Source organism: Carassius auratus, chromosome 7, assembly GCF_003368295.1.
Source record: "Carassius auratus strain Wakin chromosome 7, ASM336829v1, whole genome shotgun sequence".
Classification (NCBI taxonomy): Eukaryota; Metazoa; Chordata; class Actinopteri; order Cypriniformes; family Cyprinidae; genus Carassius; species Carassius auratus.
Genome location: NC_039249.1, coordinates 23,750,586 through 23,775,486, shown reverse-complemented (window position 1 = coordinate 23,775,486; position 24,901 = coordinate 23,750,586). Strand labels below are relative to the sequence as shown.

General features: G+C 38.3%; 2 protein-coding genes and 1 long non-coding RNA gene across 7 annotated transcripts in view; 1 reads left to right on the top strand and 2 right to left on the bottom strand.

Annotated features, from left to right (window-relative positions):
• Positions 1-24,901, bottom strand: part of LOC113106275 (microtubule-associated protein 1A-like) — a 1,143,919-nt gene that overhangs the window by 804,015 nt on the left and 315,003 nt on the right.
• Positions 675-3,087, top strand: LOC113106294 (uncharacterized). Its single transcript, XR_003292466.1, has 3 exons — positions 675-1,226; positions 1,377-1,547; positions 2,951-3,087. It is a non-coding gene; the product is annotated as an uncharacterized LOC113106294 (long non-coding RNA).
• LOC113106276 (collagen alpha-6(IV) chain-like) overlaps positions 1,714-24,901 on the bottom strand; it is an 87,905-nt gene continuing 64,717 nt past the window's right edge. For 2 of the 5 annotated variants that reach the window (XM_026268014.1, XM_026268012.1), the window contains exons 13-47: positions 24,447-24,500; positions 24,296-24,358; positions 24,149-24,193; positions 24,014-24,067; positions 23,866-23,926; positions 23,577-23,687; positions 22,557-22,706; positions 22,292-22,381; positions 22,031-22,188; positions 21,557-21,736; positions 20,692-20,875; positions 15,720-15,770; positions 13,176-13,247; positions 12,943-13,050; positions 12,289-12,507; positions 12,014-12,175; positions 11,617-11,625; positions 10,509-10,679; positions 10,149-10,292; positions 9,835-9,954; positions 9,439-9,620; positions 9,194-9,257; positions 9,006-9,080; positions 8,751-8,858; positions 8,539-8,646; positions 8,324-8,395; positions 8,106-8,225; positions 6,380-6,496; positions 6,024-6,185; positions 5,816-5,914; positions 5,572-5,721; positions 5,344-5,460; positions 3,859-4,050; positions 3,443-3,729; positions 2,979-3,239 (exon numbers count right to left, since the gene is read on the bottom strand). In XM_026268014.1, coding sequence (XP_026123799.1) covers positions 2,979-3,239; positions 3,443-3,729; positions 3,859-4,050; positions 5,344-5,460; positions 5,572-5,721; positions 5,816-5,914; positions 6,024-6,185; positions 6,380-6,496; positions 8,106-8,225; positions 8,324-8,395; positions 8,539-8,646; positions 8,751-8,858; positions 9,006-9,080; positions 9,194-9,257; positions 9,439-9,620; positions 9,835-9,954; positions 10,149-10,292; positions 10,509-10,679; positions 11,617-11,625; positions 12,014-12,175; positions 12,289-12,507; positions 12,943-13,050; positions 13,176-13,247; positions 15,720-15,770; positions 20,692-20,875; positions 21,557-21,736; positions 22,031-22,188; positions 22,292-22,381; positions 22,557-22,706; positions 23,577-23,687; positions 23,866-23,926; positions 24,014-24,067; positions 24,149-24,193; positions 24,296-24,358; positions 24,447-24,500 — 4,320 coding nt within the window. Of the gene's footprint in view, positions 3,240-3,442; positions 3,730-3,858; positions 4,051-5,343; positions 5,461-5,571; positions 5,722-5,815; positions 5,915-6,023; positions 6,186-6,379; positions 6,497-8,105; positions 8,226-8,323; positions 8,396-8,538; positions 8,647-8,750; positions 8,859-9,005; positions 9,081-9,193; positions 9,258-9,438; positions 9,621-9,834; positions 9,955-10,148; positions 10,293-10,508; positions 10,680-11,616; positions 11,626-12,013; positions 12,176-12,288; positions 12,508-12,942; positions 13,051-13,175; positions 13,248-15,719; positions 15,771-20,691; positions 20,876-21,556; positions 21,737-22,030; positions 22,189-22,291; positions 22,382-22,556; positions 22,707-23,576; positions 23,688-23,865; positions 23,927-24,013; positions 24,068-24,148; positions 24,194-24,295; positions 24,359-24,446; positions 24,501-24,901 lie in introns of all 5 variants that reach the window. The other 3 variants (XM_026268009.1, XM_026268010.1, XM_026268011.1) reach the window with 3 other exon arrangements.

Below are 24,901 nucleotides of genomic sequence, written 5' to 3'. Positions count from 1 at the left end.
ATAATAAAACATCAGAAAATGTTCTAATGCAGGATCTCGTTAGAGAGTGAATTACTCTTGCCCTCTACATGCTCCTTTTTTGAGAACCTTTGAAACACAAAAATGATGACATGCCAAATATGATTTTTCGGCCTATAAAGTTGCTTTTGAGGGCATTTTCTCTGGGTCATATTTCTATAATAAAACATCAGAAAATGTTCTAATGCAGGATCTCGTTAGAGAGTGAATTACTCTTGCCCTCTACATGCTCCTTTTTTTGAGAACCTTTGAAACAAGAAAATGATGCCATGCCTAATATGCTTTTTCGGCCCATAAATTCGCTATTGAGAGCATTTTCTCTGGGTCATATTTCCATAATAAAACATCAGAAAATGTTCTAATGCAGGATTTCGTTAGAGAGTGAATTACTCTTGCCCTCTACATGCTCATTTGTTTGAGAACCTTTCAAAAAAAAAATTATGACATGCCCAATATGCTTTTTCGTCAAATACAGATGCTTTGGAGGGCATTTTTTGTCTGGGTTATATTTCCATAATAAAAAATCAGAAGATGGTCTAATAAAGGATTTCGTTAGAGAGTGAATTACTCTTGCCCTGTAGGTAATCCTTTTTTGAGAACCTTTGAAATAAAAAAATGACATGCCCAATATGCTTTGTCGGAATACAGTTGAGTAGGGCACGTTTCTTCAACAGCACATCAGAAATTGCAGTAATACAAGATTTTGTGTGACAGTTAAATAATGTATGTTTATTTAATCTTTTACAGTAATGGATACATTTTAATAAAGATTACATAAGAGCTGCAAACAATATTATCTTGTTTTATTCATACAGGGTATGTTGAAAAAGACATTGAGTAAGGCATGGCGTTTAAATAAAAAAAAGAACTTGCATTCGCAAGTCACGTGCATTATGTATTGAAACATACAATACATTTTTACATAACTTTATATTTTTACCGTTCATTGTTAACTGCTGTCTGAAGCAAGCCAGTTTTGAGCAACTGTCCCTTTAAAAAATACAACCAATAGCACTGACAGGGAAGGATTAACAACCACTAGACATTTTTAAGGTGGAATGGATAGTTCGGCGAATAAGGAGCTGGCGAATAAGGAGCTGGAGTCAGCCTCGTGTAATAATGAGACATCTCTCTCTTTTTGCACAGAATGCTGCGAGCTGATTTGTGATTGTCTGCATACTAAGCCAAAGAAGAGTCTCACTCTGAAGGTATGGAGTCCTTATAAGCTTAATCTTGTTTCATGTAGTTGTTTCTAGTTTAGCTTGGTCATCAGTTACATAATAATCATAAACTTGGTGCTAAAATGTGCTGTAAATAAAATGTATTTAGACAATACATGGAATGTGTTTTTGCTTCAGGTCATGGATTAAGACAAGGGGAACATCAGAAAACAACTCCTGTCAAGGCCAACCTTGATTTCTGTCTGCTTTTCATCTGCTGGACTGACATGAGTGGCCTTTCCATTCCTCCACTCAGGCCTTAACGTATTGCAGGGCCTCGACTTAAAGCAGCAATGTTTGCGTCTGGAGGTATTGCAGAGTTTTCTCCCATTCAATCACTTCTAAAAACTTACTGGTATAAACCCAAAATTGTCAGTGCTATGGGTTTATCTTTTCTTAAGTGATTTTGCCAGTCATGTGGTAATTGAGATTTAAAAAAATATATATCACAACATTAATGTAATCAAAGACAACATTTAAAAGTTTGAATACTTTTATTCGAGAGGTTTCATACATGTACTCACTGTGAGCATTCAGATCAAACATTTACACCACTATATGAAATACTGGAAAATGTCATCCTCTCATTGAAAATATGTTAACGTTTCTTGGGTTCTGAAAGTATACATCTCTTTTTTTAGTCTCACAGCAGTAGAAACCTAATAAAATTGTCCACTTGTGACAGTTAATTTTCACATTGTTTTATTTTAGAAAATAACCAAAAGCAACATAAATGGGGAAATATAATTTTTTTCCCTATTATTAAATGTACAATGAATTGAATGTACATCTTTCTACCAAGGGGATGAAATGAATAGACCATAATCTAACCACTTACAGACACAAAATGAAATGTAACATGAATAGAAGTAAAAGTATACTCAGGGCTACCAATGAGAGACTGAAAGGCTTAGTGGTCATAGTGGTTATGTATCAACCAGTCTCTATTAAAATTAGTCTATTTATCATCTGCAATGCACACAGTAAATTAAAAATTTTATAAAAAGGAAATTTTGAATATAAAAAAATATTATACACATTTTAGGTCATGTAATGAATTACTGAGGCCAATAGATGATCTGTAAGTTATTAACCATCCTAATCATGTTTGATGGATGTTTGAATGCTCTCGTCAGTAATGAAAATGATATATCATTAGGTAAACTGGATGAATTTAGATCAACCGTGTGTTAACATAATTTTTTTTTAAGTTCAGTGCAATTCATACAGAATATGTTTGGGTTTAGACTAATCATTTCGAGTGACAACGATGAGGTCAATCTTATTCATGTAGATTGCAAAGTGCTGGTGAACGTGAATAAAGCACCAACACGGGCGACTGAAGCCAAAATGTAAACATGAAATGCAGTAATGTTTTCATCGCTGCATTGATTCTTTTGAAAAAAATCAAGGTGTATTGTTCTGTGCCGTCACTGGGAGTCTGGGATGCACTCTCCGAGGTAGCCGTGAATATAGCCAACAACTTAAAGAAAAAAGCGCTAACACAAAAACACAACAAATTATTTTCAACATAGCACCACTGTTAATAAACGGATAAAGAATCTCTTTCTCCACTTCATGGGCTCTCTTTAGCTCTTCGTATTACCACTGCTGGGCACCAAAGGCATGAAATCGATTCAGTCAGTTCATGTTTGATTCCTTTATCTTCCTCTACTCATCTCATCCCATCCACTCTACTTCCAATTGTTTAGTTAAAGTCTCCAGCAGTGCATCTACCAGCTACAAGATCTTCATGCAGACTTGACAGCGACTGATGCGTGACCGGTAATCATCTCCCTTCAGCGTCTCCTGGGAAGGACCCTGGAAGAACTGTTCGTTCTTCTCTACCGTGGTCAACCAGAAACTGTACTTGTTGGAGAAGAAGTGGCAGGTGCCGCGGGCTCCGTTGCACTCGATGAAGGGGGTGGCGCGGAAATCCTCCAGACAAGAACCAGGAGACACCAATGACTGACCGCCTCCTTCGGCACCAGCGGCTGTGTGCTGGAGGACCAAGATGAACACTAGTGAGGAGACCTTCCAAATGTGTCCAAATCTTGAAGATTTATACTATTATACATATTAAATAACTTATTATTATTAACTGTCAAGTGTTTGAACATTATTTTATACACATGAGTGAACATGTTCTACACCGTAAGCTCTGTAAGTTATAGTATGTGCTTCGAGGTAGAACTGAATTTTACCATAAGGAAGGAGTAACCAATCCACAGACTTCTCCAACCCTGTGGGCAGGTCGGTATGCTGAGGTCTTGGCTATGGATAGCGACCGCTTGAGCTGGAGCTTCACACACTGAGCAGCGGCTAATGTACTGGGATATCTGCTGATCTGCCACAGGCATCATGGGAATGGGTGCCGAGGTGGACAGCCAGTAGGATTTGTCATTACGACTGGCGTAGTGGCAGATCTCATTGACTGTGCAGTACAGGAAGGGGATGGTGCTGAAATGCGGCAGGCAGGAGCCGGGCAATCCTGTGAGGAAGAGAACATTTGAATTCAATTATCTAGAGGCAAGTCAACTTATTAGTGCATACAAAAAATATTATGATCAAAATGGTATGAAAATTGACAACCCTTATAATAACAACACTAGTGTCTCACCCAGGTCCTGGTTGTGTGCTTTCTCCTGTCCCTCCACGTAGAGCAAACTGTAACCCTCCCACAGCTTGGCCATGCCTTGAGGACACATGGGCACCTGGGTGGACTGACTGTGTTTCACCAAAGTATAACCGATACTGGTACTGCGCGCCGGTGGACCAGGACGACCTTGCATTCCTGTTGGGCCACGGGCTCCTGTAGAAGATATGTGAAAGTGGAAGAATTTGAAGGGGAGTTACAGCAGGGACAAGAAAAAGCAATGGTACCTTATGCACTTGACAATATGCTGCTGTTAATTTAATTCGTAATCACAGTGATTAAATAATATGATTTGCTAGGATTAACAGGTTTTGCTTCAGAATCAAATTTTAAACTAGAAATCAAGTGACACAAAACAAGGTAAAAAATTTCTATAGCACAATGTATGTTTGTGCATGTTAACCCCTTAACTGTCACTCATATTTTTGAACATTGACTTTGTAGTGCACGATCCAAACTTATTATTATTCACGAATGAAAACATTTTGTAACATGATATTGATGTACCATTTACATGGTAATGCAATGTCTGATTTTAAAATGAGTTTTAAAGGATGAATTTTGAGATTTTAAGTTTTCAGTCGATATATAATTTCTCATGATTTCTAAAATGTGATCGAGAAAAATGCAACAAAGAAATCTTGTTTTTTTAACAAAGGTCAAAATTCCTGTTATAATGTAGATTTTTGAGGGTGCACTCTTGTCATAAATTAATCTATTTCTTTTCCTACATAATTTTTAACAAAAAACATTGATAAAATATATATTTGGGAGTCTTAGATCTTGCCAACGATATAAAGTTTGTCAAGATTAGATTAGATTTAATTGTAACATAGTGAAGTAAATGTAGGCGTCCCACAGAGCAGACGGGTGACAGTTAACAGGTTAAATGTTTATTACGAAAAAAGTGTATTGCAAAAAAAAACATATTTATAAATCAAACATTTGGGGTATGTTTTTTTCTAAGTAGTCTCTTATGTTCACCAATGCTGCACAATAAAAAATTTCAAATAAACAATCTTTTTATTTTATTTTGAAATGTAATTTATCCCTGTGATATTAAAGCTGCATTGCCAGATGCCATTACTCCAGTCTTCAGCATGGTTAGAAATCATATTAATATGATGAGTTGTTGCTCAAGAAACATTTCTCATTATTACGGTGAAAACAGTGCAGTTTTTGTGCAGTTTTTTTCTGATGAATAGTTAGTTATAAAGAACAGGATTTATTTAAATATATTATAAATGTCACTTCTGAGTACTTTAATGCATCCTAATAATCCCAATAAATAATCATCTTAATTCAATTTGATGACTTCTACAACTTAGGGGGGTATATGATTAGATTTTTGGCATTATTTTAACTACTACTGATCCATGAACAGAACAGATCTGTGTACCACCATTTGAGAGCCATGGCTCAAAAGCATTTATATAAAAGACCTTGTACCTTGGGTTCCTGTGGGTCCTTGGATTCCTGCAGGTCCGGGGTCACCAAAAGCTCCAGGAGATCCAGCTGCACCAACAGGACCAAGTCTACCCTCTGGCCCTCTGCGTCCTTTGGGACCTAGAGAATTTAAAGAGGAATTGAAACTGGAGGTAAAAGGTTCAATAATTGACTTTCAGTTTAATATTTCTTATTTCTTTGTTTTCTTTTGCAAAGACAAAAAAGACTCACCTGGGAATCCTGGACTGCCTGGCAGGCCTGGAAATCCTGCCTGACCGACAGACCCATCAAGACCTGGTGGGCCCTGTTCCCCCAAAGGCATACTTTCGGTTCTGTTAGGTAGGACCACAATACCTGGAGGTCCCTTAAGACCGGAATTACCTGAGAGGACAGTAAGCAAAAGCTGATGTTTCAAGAATGCTCATGATTTATTAATGTTAGCTAACGTTTTTTAAGATTTAAAATGCCTACTGACCCTTTAATCCTTTGGGTCCATTCCTCCCATAATCTCCTGGTTCTCCAGGGATCCCTGGTGCTCCACGTACACCACCAAAGCCAGGGTCACCTCTTTGTCCTTTTAAATCCAGAGAGCAGAAAAATGAATAAATTCCAATTAATTAAACATGGGAGCAGCACAGATAAAGAAACGGAAAAATATGAAAACAGTAAAAAAAAAAAAACACCTTTAAAACCAGGACTGCCTTGAAATCCAGGCTGACCAGAACCACCAGGGTCTCCACGTGGTCCTGGTATTCCTGGTCGTCCAGGAACTCCGGCATCTCCCCTGTCTCCTTGGACTGTTCCAGGGCCTGGTGGACCAGGAAGGCCAGGAGGGCCAATGGGACCTACAAAGATCCAGTTCAACTGATTTCAATGCATCACATATACTATTGGCCTCTGCATAAGGTTACAAGTTTATGCTCAAATAGGAACAGATCTACGAATAAATATAACTGCTAGTCCTCTGGATCAAACATCTTTTTGTTTTAGATATATACCAAAACAAAGATGAGAACAGAGAGTACAGAGATTTCCTTACCTTCTCGTCCATCTAATCCCGGAAGTCCAGGGTCTCCGGAAGGACCTGGGATATTAGAAGGACTAGGTGGGCCAGGGGGGCCAGGATTACCAGGGAAGCCTCTCAAACCAGAGGCACCTGAAAACCATTTCATAATCATTAAATAAAAGAGAAACTAAGCTGATCGGCGAAGCAATGGCTAATTAAATTTTTTAATCTAATTAATTATATGATGTTGTGATTAATTAATCGAATTAATTGCCCTTCAAATTTGGAGAAATTACTCTGAAAAGATCATTTAAAGTCATTGTTGTGCAAAACATCAAACAGAGATTACAAAAAGTAGGTTCAGCAAGAAATATTTTGTTTGATAAAATTTATTACATATACTCAGAACAGAATTGTAATTTTTGGTTGGGTGAACTATAACTTTAATAATTTATTTTCTTAATTGTATTATTATTACTATGAAAATATAAAATTATTTATTTAATGAAATGGTACTCTAAGTAATAAACTAAAACTGCCAGTAGGTGGTGGTAAAGCTTAATCTTAATGATTAAGTCATCGAGTAATTTATTCATTCGTTTGATTTGTTCAAATGGCTGATTCATTCAGGAGTGAAGTAAATGGTTCTTTATAAATGGTTCATCCAATCATTAAGCTTGTTCGACTTGAAGCGGATGATCACCATCAGACCGACCGGTGTGTGACATCAAAGTATCGCAAAAGTTTAGAGAGCAGACGTCTAATTGTGCTTTTGAATCGCTCTCGTGGTACTTTGATGTCATACACTGATTGGTCCATGCAACGCCACTTCAAAGCCAAAGCATAGGCCAGTGGTTCAACGCACCAAATGATTCACCAAATTCGTTCAAAACATGGATTAAGAAATGAAATGCCGTTGTGGGATGCTCGGAGATGAACAGTTTTGATTTGTCATCATATTTTGGTTGGCAAAATTTAGCAAAACAGACAACATTGGGTCTAAAATAACACATTAACTTCTTAATGAACTATATAAGATGAGTATCACATTTGCACTCGTGTGATCTTGCACTTAGCCTAAAGCTCGTATGATATTTCTTAACTATATGATGTAAATATGAGACACAATCTCGAACGTGCGTTTTGCCCTTTATCTTGAATTTTAGGGATATTTTCTAGGCTCCATCACGCAGTGAGTTGTTGCCTTGCATCATATTAGTCATCAATCGACTGTATGAAATGGCAGATGATCCACATAGGTCTGGGGCGGGGCAAGTGCGTTATAAACGCGTTCATGATTTTAACGTGTTATTGCGGTAACGCATCAATTGATTAACGCTGACAATTATTTTAGCTTGTGTTAATGCAGGTTTTTATTACAATGAATGATGGGTCCCGCAACTAATCCAGGTCTAATAGGAAGGTGCCTGTTATAATCGAGGCTCAGGACTCAGGAGCATAACTTGTTTTTCAATAACAAACTATCAAATATTATCTATAAAAACATCTTGGCAGTGACAAATGGCTTGTTTTATATTTAATTTAATTAGATTAATGTTGACATTTAGGCTACAATAAATATTTTAACTGCTACCAGACAATAATGCGATTAACCACAATTAAAAAAAAATTATCGTTGCCCAGCACTAATATATGTGTGTGTGTATTTTTTCCCTTTATTCTAAGAGTTTCAGATAAAGCCAGAGGTCTGGTGAGGTTAATTGCATGTTCAGTGGTCCAAACACATGATTCTCCTCACCAGTGTCTCCTCTGGATCCTTTTTCTCCCGGGCGCCCAGGTGCTCCGGGCTGTGATGAGCCTCTCTCCCCCTTCAGGCCATTCACACCAGGAGCTCCAGTCCGACCACCTTCAGTCACACCTGAGGACATATGTTAAATAAAGGAGCATTCACTAGTTTGTTCACGTTTGAAGTATAATGTAGAAACTTATAATCAGAGGTTCAATTTAATAATGTACCTGGGACTCCAGACAACCCCTTGGATCCTGGAAGACCATTGAGTCCATCTAAACCAGGTGATCCTGGAAAACCTGAAGTAAGATTTGAAAAAGGCTGTTTCAGAAATGTCAACATGCTGGGTTCTGTTAGTGTGTAGAAAGATGAATGACTACAACTGAAAAACATATGTTTTTAGCAATATCTAATGGAAAAATGGTACATGTTCTTGTTTAACCTTTCTCTCCTGGTGAACCTGGAGCTCCAGGACGGCCTAAATCTCCATCACGCCCCTTCTGTCCTGGATAACCAGGAAGACCCCTAATGCCTGGGAGGCCTGGTGAGCCTATTAACAAATACAACAACATGAATAAAATTAGGGAAGTTGTTGATTTAAAAGCTGAAATAATTTCACCAGCATCATAAGTGTGGATCCAAACTTCCACGTACCACCAAATCCAGGTGCTCCTGGATCTCCAGGAAAACCTTTCTGGCCTTGTAATCCCACTATTCCTGGGAAACCAGGATCACCTGGTTCACCAGGAAGTCCTGGACCACCTTGTTATGGAAAGGTAAAGGACAAAAATATTTTAAGAAATTAGACTGGAATTTACATTATCAAAATTAAATATAGTACAAAAAATAGACGATTTTATAAACCATATGCATACTGAGAACCTGAAAAAAAAAAAATGTCATTCTAACCTGGGAATCCACGATTTCCAATCACACCCTTTGGTCCAGGGGGTCCAGATAAATCATATGAATCACCTTTCTCACCTTAAAGACAATGTTTACAGGCATCAGAGCCATATGTATTGTAGGTCAGAAATAAAGTGCATTATTATTATTATTATTATTATTATTATACTTGACAATCACAGAGATCTCACCTTTGCCACCAGGTTGTCCTGGAGTTCCTGGGAAACCTTGAACCCCAGGTACACCATCATCACCCTTCAATGGAGAACAACACAAAAAGTAAGAGACCATGTTTATTTCTGTGCATAAAACATTTTGACAGTTGCAAGTATGAGACCATACTAGACCTGTTTCTGATAACAGTATTAGGACTGCTGCATCCATAGTAAACTTGTATACATATACTGTACTTTTGGCCCAAATACGTGATACTTACACTCAGGCCTGGTGAGCCAGGGAAGCCTATAACTCCTGGTGAACCTTTGGGACCAGGGAAGCCAAAGGAGCCAGGAATACCTGGGAGTCCAGGCTGGCCAGGAAAACCTTTTGCTTGCTCTGCAACACCAGGTAATCCAGGAAAGCCTTGACGTCCAGGAGACCCTGGAAGACCCTTATCACCTGTAAAAAAAAAAAAAAAAAAAAAAACATTTTGTTTTACTGAGATTCTAATGGCTGAATGAGTAGTTCTTTTATCACAAGCTTAAATGAACATTTCATTAATAACTCCACTACAAGAATAAGTCCATGAACACCTTTATGCCACTAAACAGCATGGATTCTTCATTAGATTCTAAGGAACTGTCTAGTTGGATGGTCTGTCCACTTTTTGTACCTCTTGGTCCTGTGAAACCAGGCAGTCCACCACCTCCTGGTTCACCTTTTTGGCCCTTTTCCAGCTGCTCTACTGGAAGCACTGGAGAGGGTCCTGGACGACCAGGATCACCGCGATCCCCTTTAAAACACGAACATATATCAATTAATTTAGTACATTCATTGTATTACTGCAGTGCATTTTCTAATATAATTACAATAAACTATTTTATATCTTGGTTCTTTCTGAAGTTCTGAATTCTGTTTTAGTGCCATCTATGGTTTCACTTAACTAAAAATCCACAACCAAATGTCCTGCAAGTGCCATCAATATACCTTTGGTTCCTCTTGATCCGGTTCCTCCAGGTGAGCCATCCTGCCCAGCATAACCAGGTAAACCTTTAACACCTGGGCCACCTGGGACTCCAGGAGAACCAGGTAAACCTGGAAACCCCACCAATCCAAGAGACCCCTTCTCCCCTTGAACAGAATTAAACTATTTAATGCTATCTGAAAGAATCTTTGAGATGCTTGTTTGATGTCATGGTATTAATGCACAGCATTACAAATTTCAATAGTGTGGTATTTGAGATTGTAGAAGCATGTTAAAAATTACTGCATAAGTAATTCTATCAGCAGTATAACCCAAGAAAGTCAAATCCATTTAAATAATAATCTCTTTTTGCAATATCATACCCTTTATTCCTGGTCTTCCAGGTATGCCGGGACGTGTCCCAATGCCAGGGGGTCCAGGAGGTCCCCTAAATCCCTGAGACCCTGGGAGTCCAGGAAGTCCTGTTACACCCTTTATTCCACCAGGAGCTGGAGGTCCTGGATCTCCTCTCATACCCTTCAACCCTGGGAAACCTGTGGAGTAAAAAACATATAATATAGGCTTTAGCTCTAAAATGAGCCTAGAAATGACTTGGATTTAACTGAAATAAAATCCATTCAGATTTTTTTTAGATGAGTAAATACACTCTGTACACACACTGTACAGGTGAACACACTTACCCACTAAAGAAATACTTTAAATAACAGGTAATTAAAAAAAACATTCTAAAAGCACATTCTAAAGAATTGAAATTACTAAACGATGAAGAAAAAACATTAACTGATATTTGTTATACTGAATGAACACAACATATTTCACAATTTGTGGAAATGTCAGTTTAATGTAAAGTCTAATTATAGACTGAATGTAAAAGAAGCTGGAACATGACTAACTAAAGTTGATATGGCTAACTAAAGATGCTACGGTTTACCAGAAGGTGGGTTTGCGGTTAAAGGCACACAAGCACATCAGGGTTAAAGCAAGTTCTGAGACTAGATTGTTAGATTAGAGTCTAGACTGCTCAAATTCATTGAACCTGAGCATTAGTATTTAAGCACACAAGTTTAAGGTCATCTTTTATGTGTTGAGTGCACTATGTGCTTCCTGCTTCATGGTACACAAACACACAAAAAGATGAAGCAATACCGTTTAAACAACTCCAGTGATAAAAGACCATGGATGAAATTTTTTTTAATACATGGTCAATCCAAGCAATGTCAAATTAACTTTTTGCAGATCTACATAAACAACTGAACAAACTGCTCTATTGGTTTGAAATAGATGCCTAAAAAGGAGAGTTCACCCAAAATTGAATATTCTGTCATCATTTTGGGTGAAATATTAATTAGGAGCACTGGAAACACAAGGAAAGACAAGTGCATTAGGAGGAAGCATTGCAAGAGTGTGAATTGTGTTATAGAGGAAAATCAACTCTAAATGGAGGGCATCAGGGAGGACAATATTTCTCACCTTGGCAGCCTAGTGAGGTGACCCAACACCAAAAATAGAAGAGGGTGAGACCACAAATGGAAGGACGGGAGGGTGGAAATGATGGTGATGGAAAAAGAGAAGGAGGGGAGGATGACCATAGAGAAAAGAATAAGGAAAACAGATATTTTTGTGTGGAAGATCAGTAAACACAGGTAGACAAAGACTCATGAGAAGAAAAAGAGCCAGTGAAACATTTTACCACAACTCAAATTTACAGTAAAACAATACTCACATCAAAATTTTAATCAAACCATAACTACCCAGGTAAAGATAGACTTAAGAAATTATGCCTTGTGACAAAGTCTTAGAAGTTAAGTAGATCTGCCAAAAATTTCCCAAAAAAAAAACCCCACCAAAATTGATTTGATTTGGTTACCTGGAGGTCCATCAAATCCCTTAGCTCCAGGTGGCCCTCTGGGACCAGGAACACCTCCGGGAGGGATTTCTCCTGGTGGACCAATGGGACCTACAAGACCAGGAATTCCATCCACACCTCGTTCTCCCTTTATGCCAGGAAAGCCATTGCGTCCATCATTACCTAAGGAGGAATGCATTAGCTTGATATCTAGCATGACTTACAATGTCTAACTGGATTGGTGCTAATGATGTTGGTAGTAGCTACAGTACATGAAAACATCTCATCAAACTTACCAGGCCTCCCTAGTACACCAGGCACACCAGGTTGACCCTTGTCTCCTGGCTCTCCTGGTCTCCCTGGAGAACCTGGACCTCCAGGAGTGGCCCCAAGCACCACACCGGGTTCCCCCTTAGCTCCTGGCAAACCTGGAAAACCATCTCTTCCTGGAGGCCCTGGTAAGCCGGCATTTGTTTTTCCTGGTAAACCTGGATCTCCTCTGGGTCCGGGGAACCCTAATCATAATAAGATTTGAAAAAAAAAGCCAATTTGAAAAGGTGCAGTCACAGTCATTAAATTGGTCCATTGTCTCTTCTCAATAGTGTAGAGACGTAACAAGCTCTGCACACAGAAGTCAATTTCAAACCGAAAGCAGCAAAGGATGTTGTTGTGATTTCATGTTACCAAAATGAAAATGAGTGAAATTTGCATGGGAAAATTTTTTCACCCTCCTGCGAAAATCCCAATCACACAGATTCCTATTTGAATGACTGGATGTGTAGTAATGTGTAGTAAGGATGACAGTAAATGTGTGCGCACCTTTAAAAAAATTTTATACAAAATAATGCAATTGTTATTATATTTTTAAATATATGGCTAGCCCAAAGAAATTATATATAATATTTGTGGTTAGACGGCGGACCCATTCACATTTGGGGCTGTAATCTTACCCTGAGGTCCTGGCTGACCTCCAGAGCCTTGTTCTCCTCTCTCACCCTTTGGCCCATCAAACCCTGGGCGCCCACTTGCTCCTGGGGAACCAGGCCGACCCTTTGGCCCTAATATATTTTTATAGACACAAACATGCAAAAGAACACGTTTTAGCATTTTAAATGTTAAAATACTCTTTATAGTTAAATTACTACAATAATCAACTTTTATATACTTTTAGAAATAAAATTACCTGGCACACCGGGATTTCCAAAGTATCCTGGATCTCCAAATTCACCAGGAATCCTACAGGGCAGGGGTGTTCCTGTTGACATCCATATCATGGTCAGTAACTTATAAAAACTATGAATGATGGCCCATTCAACACACATTTCCTACAACTAACCATGACAAACCAAGAATTAAAACATGGATGATTGTGTTAGTAAAAAATGTATCTGAGCATCTAAGATCAGTGAAAGTTGGCTGATAAGAAAATGGATGGGAGGGAATATACAGTAAGGTCTACATATATTTTCGGACACTGACACGTTTTTCATGTTTCAACACGCCCAATCAAATTTTTCTGGCTGCTTCTGTCCTTCTGTCACATCATAACTAAACACCAGTAACTCGGTGCCACTAGAAGCCATGCATGCTCAGGCCACACTGTTTAACCATGTTTTACAAATGATGTTATATGCTTAGGATCATGAGCTGTTCCAAGTCTTCTCCATACTTTTTATTCCCATCATTCTGGTAAAGGCTGATCTTAATTCCAACCATCCAAAGATATGCTTTTGTAGAAGTGGTCTTGGTTTTTTAGATATGTTTTGGCCAAGTCTAATCTGGCCTTACAGTATGTGCACCTTGTGGTGAACTCTCTGTAATTGTTCTTGTAAAGTCTTCTCTTGATTGTAGACTTTGACAGTGACACACCTGCCTCCTGGAGAGTGTTCTTCTCTTGGTTGAATGTAGTGAAAGGGTTTTTCTTTACCATGGAGAGGATTCTCCAAACATCCACCACTGTTGTCCTCTGTGGACACCCAGGGCTTTTTTTAGCGCACCAGTCCACTCTTTTTTCTCAGAATGTACAAAACTGTTAATTTGACCACTCTGAATGTCCCTGCTATCTCTCTGATGGATTTTTGTTTTGTTTTATGAAGCCTAACAGGTGTCTGCTTCACCTGCATGGAGAGATCCTTTGACCGCATGATGTGGATTCAAAGCAACAGCTTCCAAATGCAAATGGCACGATTAGAATCAACTCCGGACCTTTTACTTGCTTAATTGATGTAGAAATAATGAAGGAATAGCCCACATTTGTCCATTAAATGGCTTTTGAATCAAATGTTTAATTAATTATGGTCCCTTGAAAAAGGGGGGAGGTACATATTAAAAAGCTGTAATTCTTTAACCTTTCCTCCAATTGTGATGAGAATACCATCAAATTAAATCTCATAGTGTACTTGTTATACGGTATAACTGCAACTTGAATATGTTTTGGTCAACATTTAAAATAAAATAAAAAATTGTGGCTGTGCCCAAATATATGTGGACCTGACTGTATTGTCACTGTGCAATTACACTGCAGTCCAGCATTATAATTCCATGAACTGTCCTGAAAATGATTCCAAAACACATAGAACCACATTTTAATGTGGAGGGCAGGGAGATCTCATATGCTGTCAATTACCACAGAAAATGTCTATAACACTTTTGAATTCATAATTTTCTGAAGCAGCTTTACAGAAAACACATATTTTATAAAGACAACAGAAATGTGTATAGTAATGCACATACAATGAAAATGCTTTTCAGAGTGTTTAAAAAAAGAAATGTGCAGTTTGTACTTTTATTGAAGAACTTATATTAATTAAAGTGCTTATATTAATTATTATATTAATACTTCTGTTGTTGGATTTGTCCATCCTTGGGGTATGTTGCAAAAGTGTTGCAACATACCGGAAATAATGTAAGCAGATGACATAGCTTTATGTATACTTTATCCATCTAGGCCAGGGGTAGGCAAGTTAGGTCCTAGAGAGCCGTAGTCCTGCAGAGTTCAGCTTGAATCTAATCAAACACACCTGAACAAGCTCATCAGTCTCTTCAGGCTACAGGCAGAGGTGAGGGTTTTTTTCAGGGTTGGAGCTGAACTCTTGCAGGACTGCGGCTCTCTAGGACTAAACTTGTCTACCCCTGATCTAGGCTCAAAATAACACATAACTTGTATATTTTAGTGTTGCAATAAATTGCTGCATAGACTTCCAGTGTAAGTGCATGTACTGTAGGCACATTTTGCTTGTGAAGGATAAGTCAAAATATCTTCTGTGATAACTGATGGCATGCCATGGGTGTTTGTGACCAAGGTGAACAAGTGTTGGGACTGATGTTGTGTCGATTCAAAGGGTATGCAAAGCAAATTTGAGCAATGGGCCTGTGATGGTGTAGCAGAGTCTTCAAAATGAGATTTACTTTCATACTTCAAAAAAGAAAGAAAAAAAAGAAAGTAACCCCATCCTCCCACAGTAAAGCCAGTATAGAAGGGCTAATGACATGCACAAAGATTGTTAAATGACTGGCAAAAGAGGGCTGTAATATGGCAACTATCAATTTTCCAGAATGGCAAGAGACTAACTGGATTAGACATCTCAACCTATAGCGAAGTAATGATGAATGTAAGGTATGGTCGGGCTTGGTGGACACTCTATAGTTAAGTTGTCTGATACAGTCAGGCCATTGGAAAATGATGATTTATATTTTACTGGCTGCCGCTCTGGGCTTCACATCTCACCTCCCTCTTCCAAAGAGGCACCATTAAGCCCCGCCTGCCCACAGCTGTCACCTAGTCAAGACAACATGCAAGGGCAAGAGAGATGGCAAGAGAAGCTGTCAATCAGTCGGTTTAGGAATCATTTCATTCGGGCAGCATCAATAAGAAATCAAATGCATAAGCATGAAAATGATTTTACCTTTAGTAGGAAAAATAAAAAAGCTCATTCAAATATTCCAGCACATTAGGTTAAAGCAGTGCAAATAAAGAAATCAAAAGGAGAAAATGTGCATGGCTGCGTCAATGCCATTCCATTACTAAGAGAGAGAGATGGAGAGCATGCAGAGAAGTGAAAGGATCTGGTTATTCAGACATGAATGTTAAGACTTGTTATGATTTAATTGCACCTGCTCAATTTCTCTCTGAATGGAATGGCTTGCAAAGAGGTCAAAAGTTCTGTTAGCACAGGGAAAATGTAAGGATTCATTTGCATACCGATTCACTCTCACACACGTCCAAAGCTTGACGAGATAAATGCTCGTCAAGATGAGGTATAGCAACCTCTAAACTGAAGCTTTTTCAACCAAGCTCATCTTATACTGTTTAATCTTTTACTGTAAACTCAGAAAACAAGCTTAATATGCTATTAAAGTGGGCTTCTTGAGGAGTAGGCTTGTATTGACAAAATACCACCTTGATTTGTGTAGATCCAATTAATTCACTGCATATGACAATATATGTTCTTTTAAAAAAGTAGGCTAACCACATACAATACATGGTAGTATGGCAATCCATTTTAGCTTAGAAAATATCCCCAGCGTTACACTGCATATTTGCCTTTTACCTAGTAACAATTCATTTAGAGAGCTCTAAATAAATTCCTACTAGTAACAATGCCTAATAGAGAGCCCTCTAAATATTTTTTTACTAGCTAGAATTACAATTAGAGAGCTCTCTAATTTAATCTTACTAGTAAAAAGCAAGTGGCATACTCCCGCTCTCTCTATTGACCACAGAAGTGACTAAAACTGCAATTCATCGACTGGCCACTGGAGACTGGCTCCATAAGGTAGTCAGTCCCATAGACCTCCCATGTTAAAATAAAATACATATGTTTACAGCCTGGTACAAAAAGTGGTTTTGTTCTATATAGCTAATATAACCTGCAAAAAGTGAGATGTCACTCAAAAGAGAATAACATTATAAAAAAAAAAAAACATTAAAGATTTATGATTAATTATTGTTACCAAATTTTCTAGTTGTTGCTTATTTACAGTGTTTTGTGATACAAAGCAGTTTGTTAGATTGCAATCTATTGGTTTGTCTAATGTAGTGCTGACATATGTATGAAAGTACACAAGTCACACTATAATTTATATGTGGCGAAAGGAATATTGATGAAAGGTTAAACAAATGCAGAGCAGCGTAACTTTAAATTGAAAATTCTAAAACACTACATACACAGATATTTTTTCCCCTCATAACTTAAATTATAGGGGCATTCTAACGCCATTCCAAAAGGTTTGTCATGCAGTAAATGCCTTGGACGTGGTTTTCTTCGGGGTTTTTTTTCCTTTGTTGGCAAAGTGTGTGGCATGCTCAGCATCAATTATGATATTATCACAGTCCTAGCCCAAAATCTTTTTTCTGTGTGTGAATTTACCTTTAAAATAAACTTACAGTACATAAATTACCTAGGTTATATTTCTACTCTGTATAGCATAATAATGTTAATTATTTTAATGAATATAATAGGCTATTTAATAGATCATTAGAGCATCAGTGTTGCTAGTCATCATTAAAAACTGTTTGAGTGAACAACTCAGCGGTTCAGTCTCCCACTTTGTTGTTTTGCCGTAATTGCCTTTTAATTTCGACAGGACAGTATAAGTGAACTGGGAAGAGGGGTGTGGGATTATAAGGGTCCACTGGATCAGACTTTAACTCATGACACCCATAATGCAACAGTGTTATATATCCACGGACCTCCCATGAGCCTATCTGGACAGACAATCACCCATGTTATGAATATGCATGAGGCGCAAATATCATAATGAGGTCATGTTGAATAGAGAGCTCTACAATGCAATTTTACTAGTAAAAATTACAATTATAGAGCTCATTAATGCAATTCTTATTAGTAACAACTGAATTAGAAAGCTCTTTAATTCAATTTGAGAGCTCTCTAATTCAGTTTTTACAAGTAAATATTACATTTAGAAAGCTCTCAAATTAAATTTAACTAGTAAGAACGGATTTAGAGACCTCTTTAATACACTTACAGAGCTCTGCTGTAATGTCTGTTTTAGGGTTTTGTTTTTCTTGTTTTCATGTCTTTTAAGCCATGTTTCCACCGCAGGAAACAGGAAATAAATAAAGTTCCAGGTAAAAAAAAAAAAATGTCCCTCAGAAAGTCCCTGCTCACAAAGTACTTTTTCAAAGTTCTGGAACTTTTGGGGGCGGGACTTGGACGCTAAACATGCTGATTGGTTGAGTTCACACAGCATTGTTATTTCAACCACCATTTATTTGGATCATTTTAAAAAATATTACTCTTATTGTGCCATGAAATGTAATTTTTTTTAAGTATTTCAGACGAGAATGTAGTTTAAAACTCAAATCCGCGGTTTATTTATAAAAACAGTGCCTATTTAAAAATGTGACGATAAGGTCCATGCGATCAGTGGGAGCTCAGTGATCATGTATCCGCCGAGAGCAGCCTCACTTTGGCTAGTCCATTTGACATGCGCCACTGGCTCTGATGGAAAATTGCAGTAGCCAAGGCAAGCTGACTGATGTTATCAAGTACGTTGCTGTTTGCAGAATTACCGGATTTGCATTGTCGCAGACAACACACTCCCGAGTCAAATGCGCAAAGTCTGAACTAGTGAGGATGCAAAGTCCAAAATGTGCTTACTTTGTATTGAGAAACACGTGCAGACCTACGTCACAAGTCTATGTGTGTAATCTTCCCGGTACTTTAGACTGCGGTGGAAATGCAGAAAGCAACAGGTCTGGGGGAAAATGGTTCCTGGGGAAAAAAGTTCCTGGTACAATTGTTCCGGGTAATTTCGATGGAAACGTGGCATTATTTTGTAGTTTGATTCATGCTGGTTGTGTCATGCTTCCCTTGCCCTCTTGTCTTTATGTTATTGGTTCCTCTCGTTCATTGTGTCATGTTCTCATTAGTTGTCTTAGTCATGTGTCTGTTTGCTCACTGGTTTGTTCATGTCATGTGACCCTCATTAGCCGTGTTTCCACTATCGAGCTAGGACCGGGCGTGCTAGTGCGTGCCAGGGCCAGTCGCGTTTCCATTGTCTCTTCCGGGGCTTGATCGTGCCTCGCCAGGGCTTCCTCGGGGCCAACGGCCAGGGTTTTTTGGCACTGTTAGTTAGCAGCAAGTGTTTGAAATAACTTGATCCGATGTGGATTATAATCACTAAACAACGCAGAAATATTTATAAGCGATGTAAAAGACTATGCACGCTAAACATTAACGTTTATTGCTTGGATAAATCAGACGTCAGCTTCTTATTCTCTATCACAATTGTGTATTTATTAAGTAACATTTTATCTGTCGTCTCGTGAGTTTAGCTCTACATTGCATATCATCAAAATATAATAATGATTTTTGTTTGGAAGCTTTTATAAAAATAGAGAGTCTGCGCTGAGGATCATTTCAGAAAGATAAGAGCTGTAACACCAGCATTAAACACTCTTTTTTTTTTTTTTTTTATAAGTCGAGCTCAAAACTCTCTTTCAGTCAGCAGCGAGTGTTTGAAATAACTTGATCCAATGTGGATTATAAACACTAAACAAGGCAGAAATATTTATAAGCGATGAAAAAGGTATGCACGCTAATCTTGTTACCATAGTAAACATGGTAAATATGACCGCTTGAAGAAATCAGACGTCACCTTCTTATTCTCTATAACAATTGTGTATTTATTAAGTAACTTATATTATCGGTCACAAGCCTCGTCTCGAGAGTTTATCTCACATTGCCTATCATAAAAAAAATTATAGCCTAATAATGTTTTTGTTCGGGATCTTTTATAAATATAGAGATATTATCATTCATTCTAAATATGATGGCTACTGTGGCTAATAAACAGAAACAGACTCGACTGAATAAGCAGGCTATTTTCATGAGCGTTAAAAATAAATAAAATAGAAATAAGTGTATTTATGTGTGAATAATTTTGAGTCCTGATAAATTAAATCAATTCTATAGTTAAAACATTGATGCTTTTGAATGTGAATATATAACAAAGCATGCAAACAAACTGCCGCTTTTATCATGTTCGTTTTGTGATCGCGCATGTTCCAGTGACTTATTTCTTAGTTTTCTAATAACTTCTCTTTGTTGGTGAAATTTTGAGGTTGCATGACGTTGTTCTGAGAGGCGTGTAAAGGGCGTGTTTTAGTGACGTGCAGCGGTGCTTCAAGCTCCACTGTGGAAACCCTGCGCTATTCTGGCCTCGATGCTACTGGCCCGAGGCTATGAGCCCCGCCCGGCCCGCTTTAAGCCCTGGCTCGCACTGGCCTGACAGTGGAAATGTGGCTATTGTATGTTATAAGTAGTTAAGTTTTTGCTATTGTCCCTTGGTGTGTACTAATGTTGTATCCTGCTGTTGGTGAGTCAAGTCTGTTCATGTCAAGTCTGTTCCCTGCTTCGTCAAGTCAAGTCTGTTCAGGCCTAGAGCTCTCTCTAATTATAATGGTTACTAGAAAGAATTGAATTAGAGCTCTGTAACTGGCATTGTTACTGGTAAGAATTTAATTGTAGAACTCTCTAACTGAATTGTTACTAGTAAAACTGTAATTTCGATGAGTAACGCTGTGAGTAATTTAAAATAAAATTGCTTGCCATATACCAGTTTATTAATCAGTAATAATAACCTTTAGCAATATCATGTAATCTGTATAATTTTTTTTATTTCTATATGATGTTGTTAAAGTGTTACAGATTTTTTATTTTTATTTTACTTGCCTTGAATTCCTTTAGGTCCAGGTGTTCCAGGAAGACCATTGAATCCAGGATCACCTTGTGACCCTTTGAACCCAGCTACGCCAGGATAGCCAATACCAGGTTCACCCCTGTCACCAGGACGACCTTTGAGCCCAGGAATACCAGGAAACCCTTTACTTCCAGACACCCCAAAACCAGGCTCCCCCTGTAAAGAAAGAACTTTAGAAATTTAAAGATCTTGTCACAGAAGGGAGCGGGGATGAACTCAAGCGCAGACAGAATGCACTACACACAAGGTTTATTAGTGACAAAAAGGGGGAAACAAAACCCACAAGGGGGAAAACAACAACTAGGGAATAGACAAATAACTTGACTTAGACTAGAAACAAACAATAAAACAAAAGACTATTCACTCTGGAACTCACACGACAGAGATACAATACACAGGTCTCACAACGTTTTGACAGAGTGTAACAATGAACCACACTAGACAGAGGACACAAGGGGATTGAAATAGGGAGACTAATGATAACATAACAGGTGACACAGGTAAAGCAATAATGACAAAAACAAAAAGCACATATAAAAAGAGGATAACAAGGGGGCGGGGCAAGGAAACGAGACAACAAAAGAACATGACCCAAAGACAAGGCCATGTGCTTGCACACAAAACACGGCCTATCATGATCCAGCCACAAGACTAGAGAAAAATCAAGAACACAAGGGCAGAATCATGACAGATCTCACTAGTTGAATGTCAGAATCAGCATAACTACAAGCAATAACTCTTCTTTGGTAATAATTACTGTAAAATAATTTAATTAACTGATGAAATGAAATGACACACACAAAAAAAGAATATAAGGGAAAAGGAAAATCTACTCACAGGTAGACCTGGTTCTCCAGGGAAGCCAGGAGAGCCATCCTTTCCGGGTTTGCCGCTTGGTCCAAGTGGTCCTGGAAGACCCTGTTGACCCATATCACCTTTTTGCCCTCGGCCTTCAGGGAAGAAATAATTACCTTTTTCTCCTTTACGCCCTTTAAATCCTCTGTCACCCGCACGACCCTAAAGCAAAAAGCAAAGCAAGACCTATAATTTGAAACAATTTTGGAAGTAACCTGATGATCCCAGTGTTTCTCAATGATCAGTAAGATAATATTGTATTAGATGCATTGCACCGGACTCCTAAACAAACAACAAAACCTGTAACCTTGGCAAAGAACTTCTGTGATTTATATTACTCCACTCTCAACACCAAGTCGCTACCTTTCCATGTAAAAACATTCAGCATCCCCCCCAAAAAAATCAAGGCATTAGCCCGATTGATCCCACCTAATATTTTAATAATTAATATCCTACATCAAAGCCCTGTGGTCCACGGGGTCCCTGGAAGCCTGGGTCACCAATTTCTCCCTTTACTCCATTGAGTCCTATAAAACCCGTGGGCCCTGGAGGCCCTTGAGGTCCCTGTGCACCAATCGTTCCTCCACCCAAACAGTTGCAGTCACCATTTTCTCCTGCAAGAGTCAATCAAGGAAAAAGGGAAGTAAGTCATTCAACATAATCATCTTAATAGCTAATTAATAATTCTCAATTCAGTTCTACAACAAATTGCCTCACCTTTAAACCCTTTAAAGCCTCTGTCTCCAGGACGTCCTCTTAGACCAGGCTGACCCGGAAATCCAGGTGATCCAGTGGGAAACAGGTTTGCTAGATAGAAGGTAGAAGGTAAAATAGGAAAAGTGGTAACCTGCAAGTGCTACCCCAAGGATCTACTTCTATTTTATTTGACCCACACAAAATATTTTCTAAGTGTGATCTAATTTGTCAAATTCTTAAGTTTTGTAAAAAATTAAGAAGGCCATCATCATCTGCAAAGGCTTACATGTACTTCCCGGTGGTCCAGGGGGACCTGGAGGTCCAGGAAAGCCCTGACTTCCAGGAAGACCTTCAGGACCATAAGAATCCCGACCTGGGTTTCCCCTTGGTCCTTTGGGTCCACGGCCACCGGGGAACCCAGAGATGCCTGGACGACCTTGATAGTAAAACAAAACTCATGGTTATCATCATATTGACACAATAGTTTATAGATACTAGGATGTTGTGGATGGTTGTCAAGGCATTTCAATGCCATTGCTAAGGAGTTTTGAGTGGTTGTTCACATGCTGCTATGTGGTTGTTTCAATGAATCAAAAATACACAAAAACCAAAAGCCATTAAAAAGTCTGTATAAACACCTTGTGAAATGTTTTTTAAACTCATTGTCATTCTTTGACAATGTAACTCCATTTCTTTTTCCTAAATATTTATTTCATAAAAATACTCAAAGGATTATTACTTTTCTTTTGATTCACATCCCTATTGTTTACACTGGTTTTCTGATAACCTTGTCTTTAGATGTTGCCTATCCTGTTGCTTTGCTCTGTCATGTTTGGCATTGGCAAGAGTATCCTGACACCCATGTTACATATATTTTCCTGGTGCCTATTTCTTTGGGGTTATCTCTTGGTTGTGAGCTCTCCTTTACCTTTTGTGTCTGGGCAGTTACAATTCTGTTTAGTTCATTGTCAGTTCTGATGTCATGATCCAGATGCTCCCTGTTGTGTCTTTCATTGTGGGGATGTGGCTTGGGTTGTTTATTCCCTTTCCATGTGCTCTTTGGTTAGTTTGGTGTGTAGTCTTAAGGATGTTTTAGCATGTTTTATGGTGTTTCATTTAGTCTTGTTTTGTCATTTTTGGTGGGATTCTGTCATGTTTGTTTCTATGTGCCATGTTCTCTCCAGTATAACATCTTTATCATGCACTCGTTACTTTGTCAACAACCAATGTGGGACAAAAAAAGTCCTCAACAGGCTGCATGACCTGAATCATAAAGCCTTAAAATGCAAAAGTATGTCACTAATACCTGAGACAAAAGCAGCCTGTCCCGGAGGACCAGGCTGACCAGGAAGCCCTGGAAAACCTGTATCTCCAGTTATCCCCGGATAACCAGGAAAGCCGGGATCACCTGGAGGACCTAGGTGCAAGTAAATTGAATAATCAATGAAGAGTGTACATCAGCATACATATGAGTATGTACATGAGAGATTAAAAAAAAAAGCAATAACCGCACTTGAGATCACAAAATTGTATGAAAGTGAGTTTATTATGATAAACGCAACCTCTATGACTACAATACAGGTGATTTCTGATACCTTTAATTCCATCCACTGCATCCACAATCGGTCCAGGTGGACCTTGGTCTCCTCTTTCACCCTAAAAATATATTAACAATATAATACTGTGGAACCTTTTTCTGTTTATGAAATTTATATTTGTGTTTTTCGTGTTACTTGTTCTTACCTTTGGGCCGGTAAAACCTGGTTGTCCTGGAAAACCAGCAGTCCCAGGGAAACCCTACAGATGAGAGAGAAGATGGTTGGTATCTAATGAAGATATAAGCGGAAAACAGTTTAGAGTAAAGTGTTTCATATCTACCTTAATCCCAGAAAGCCCAGGAGGACCGTTCAGACCAGGTGGGCCCTGCCATTTTGAACAATATATAAAAAGAAGTTCAGGTTAATTTGAAACAAACAAAATATCAGCCTATGGTGAATCACAAAATGAAGCAGTAACATTACCTACCCTTGAGCCTGGCATGCCCAGGATTCCCTTTTCTCCAGTCTCACCTCTGTACCCAAATGGGCCCTACATATGCACAACAATATGTGTGTCAGTTTCAAACAGCAACATATCAAACTTGAATTTGGAGAACAAGCTCTCTTTGATTACTCACTGGTGGTCCTGGTCTTCCTGGAGAACCTGGAGCACCGTCATAGCCTTTCTCACCCTAGAGAAGAGAGAGAGAGAAAGAAGAAAGAAGACTGAGAAATTTGAAACAATATTTAATACATTATGCAGCAAACTGCTGTCGTACACATTGATCTATGCTTGAAATCCACAAATTTAAATTCAGTTGAATGTCCTTCATTGTGATTTGGGCTCCAAATGAAACAAACAAGAATTGTAAATTTGAACACTTACATAATATAATCTACAGCTACAAACATTTCATATGCTTTCCAAGGCTGCATTGATTTGATCAGATATGGAATAAAAACAGTACTATGACATAAACCAAATAACTGTTTTCCATTTTGATTTGGTGACACATTAAACATTTAGCACCGATATGAATGATATACTGTTTAATATACTGTTTTGTGGAAAGTGATCATTTTTTTCACGATT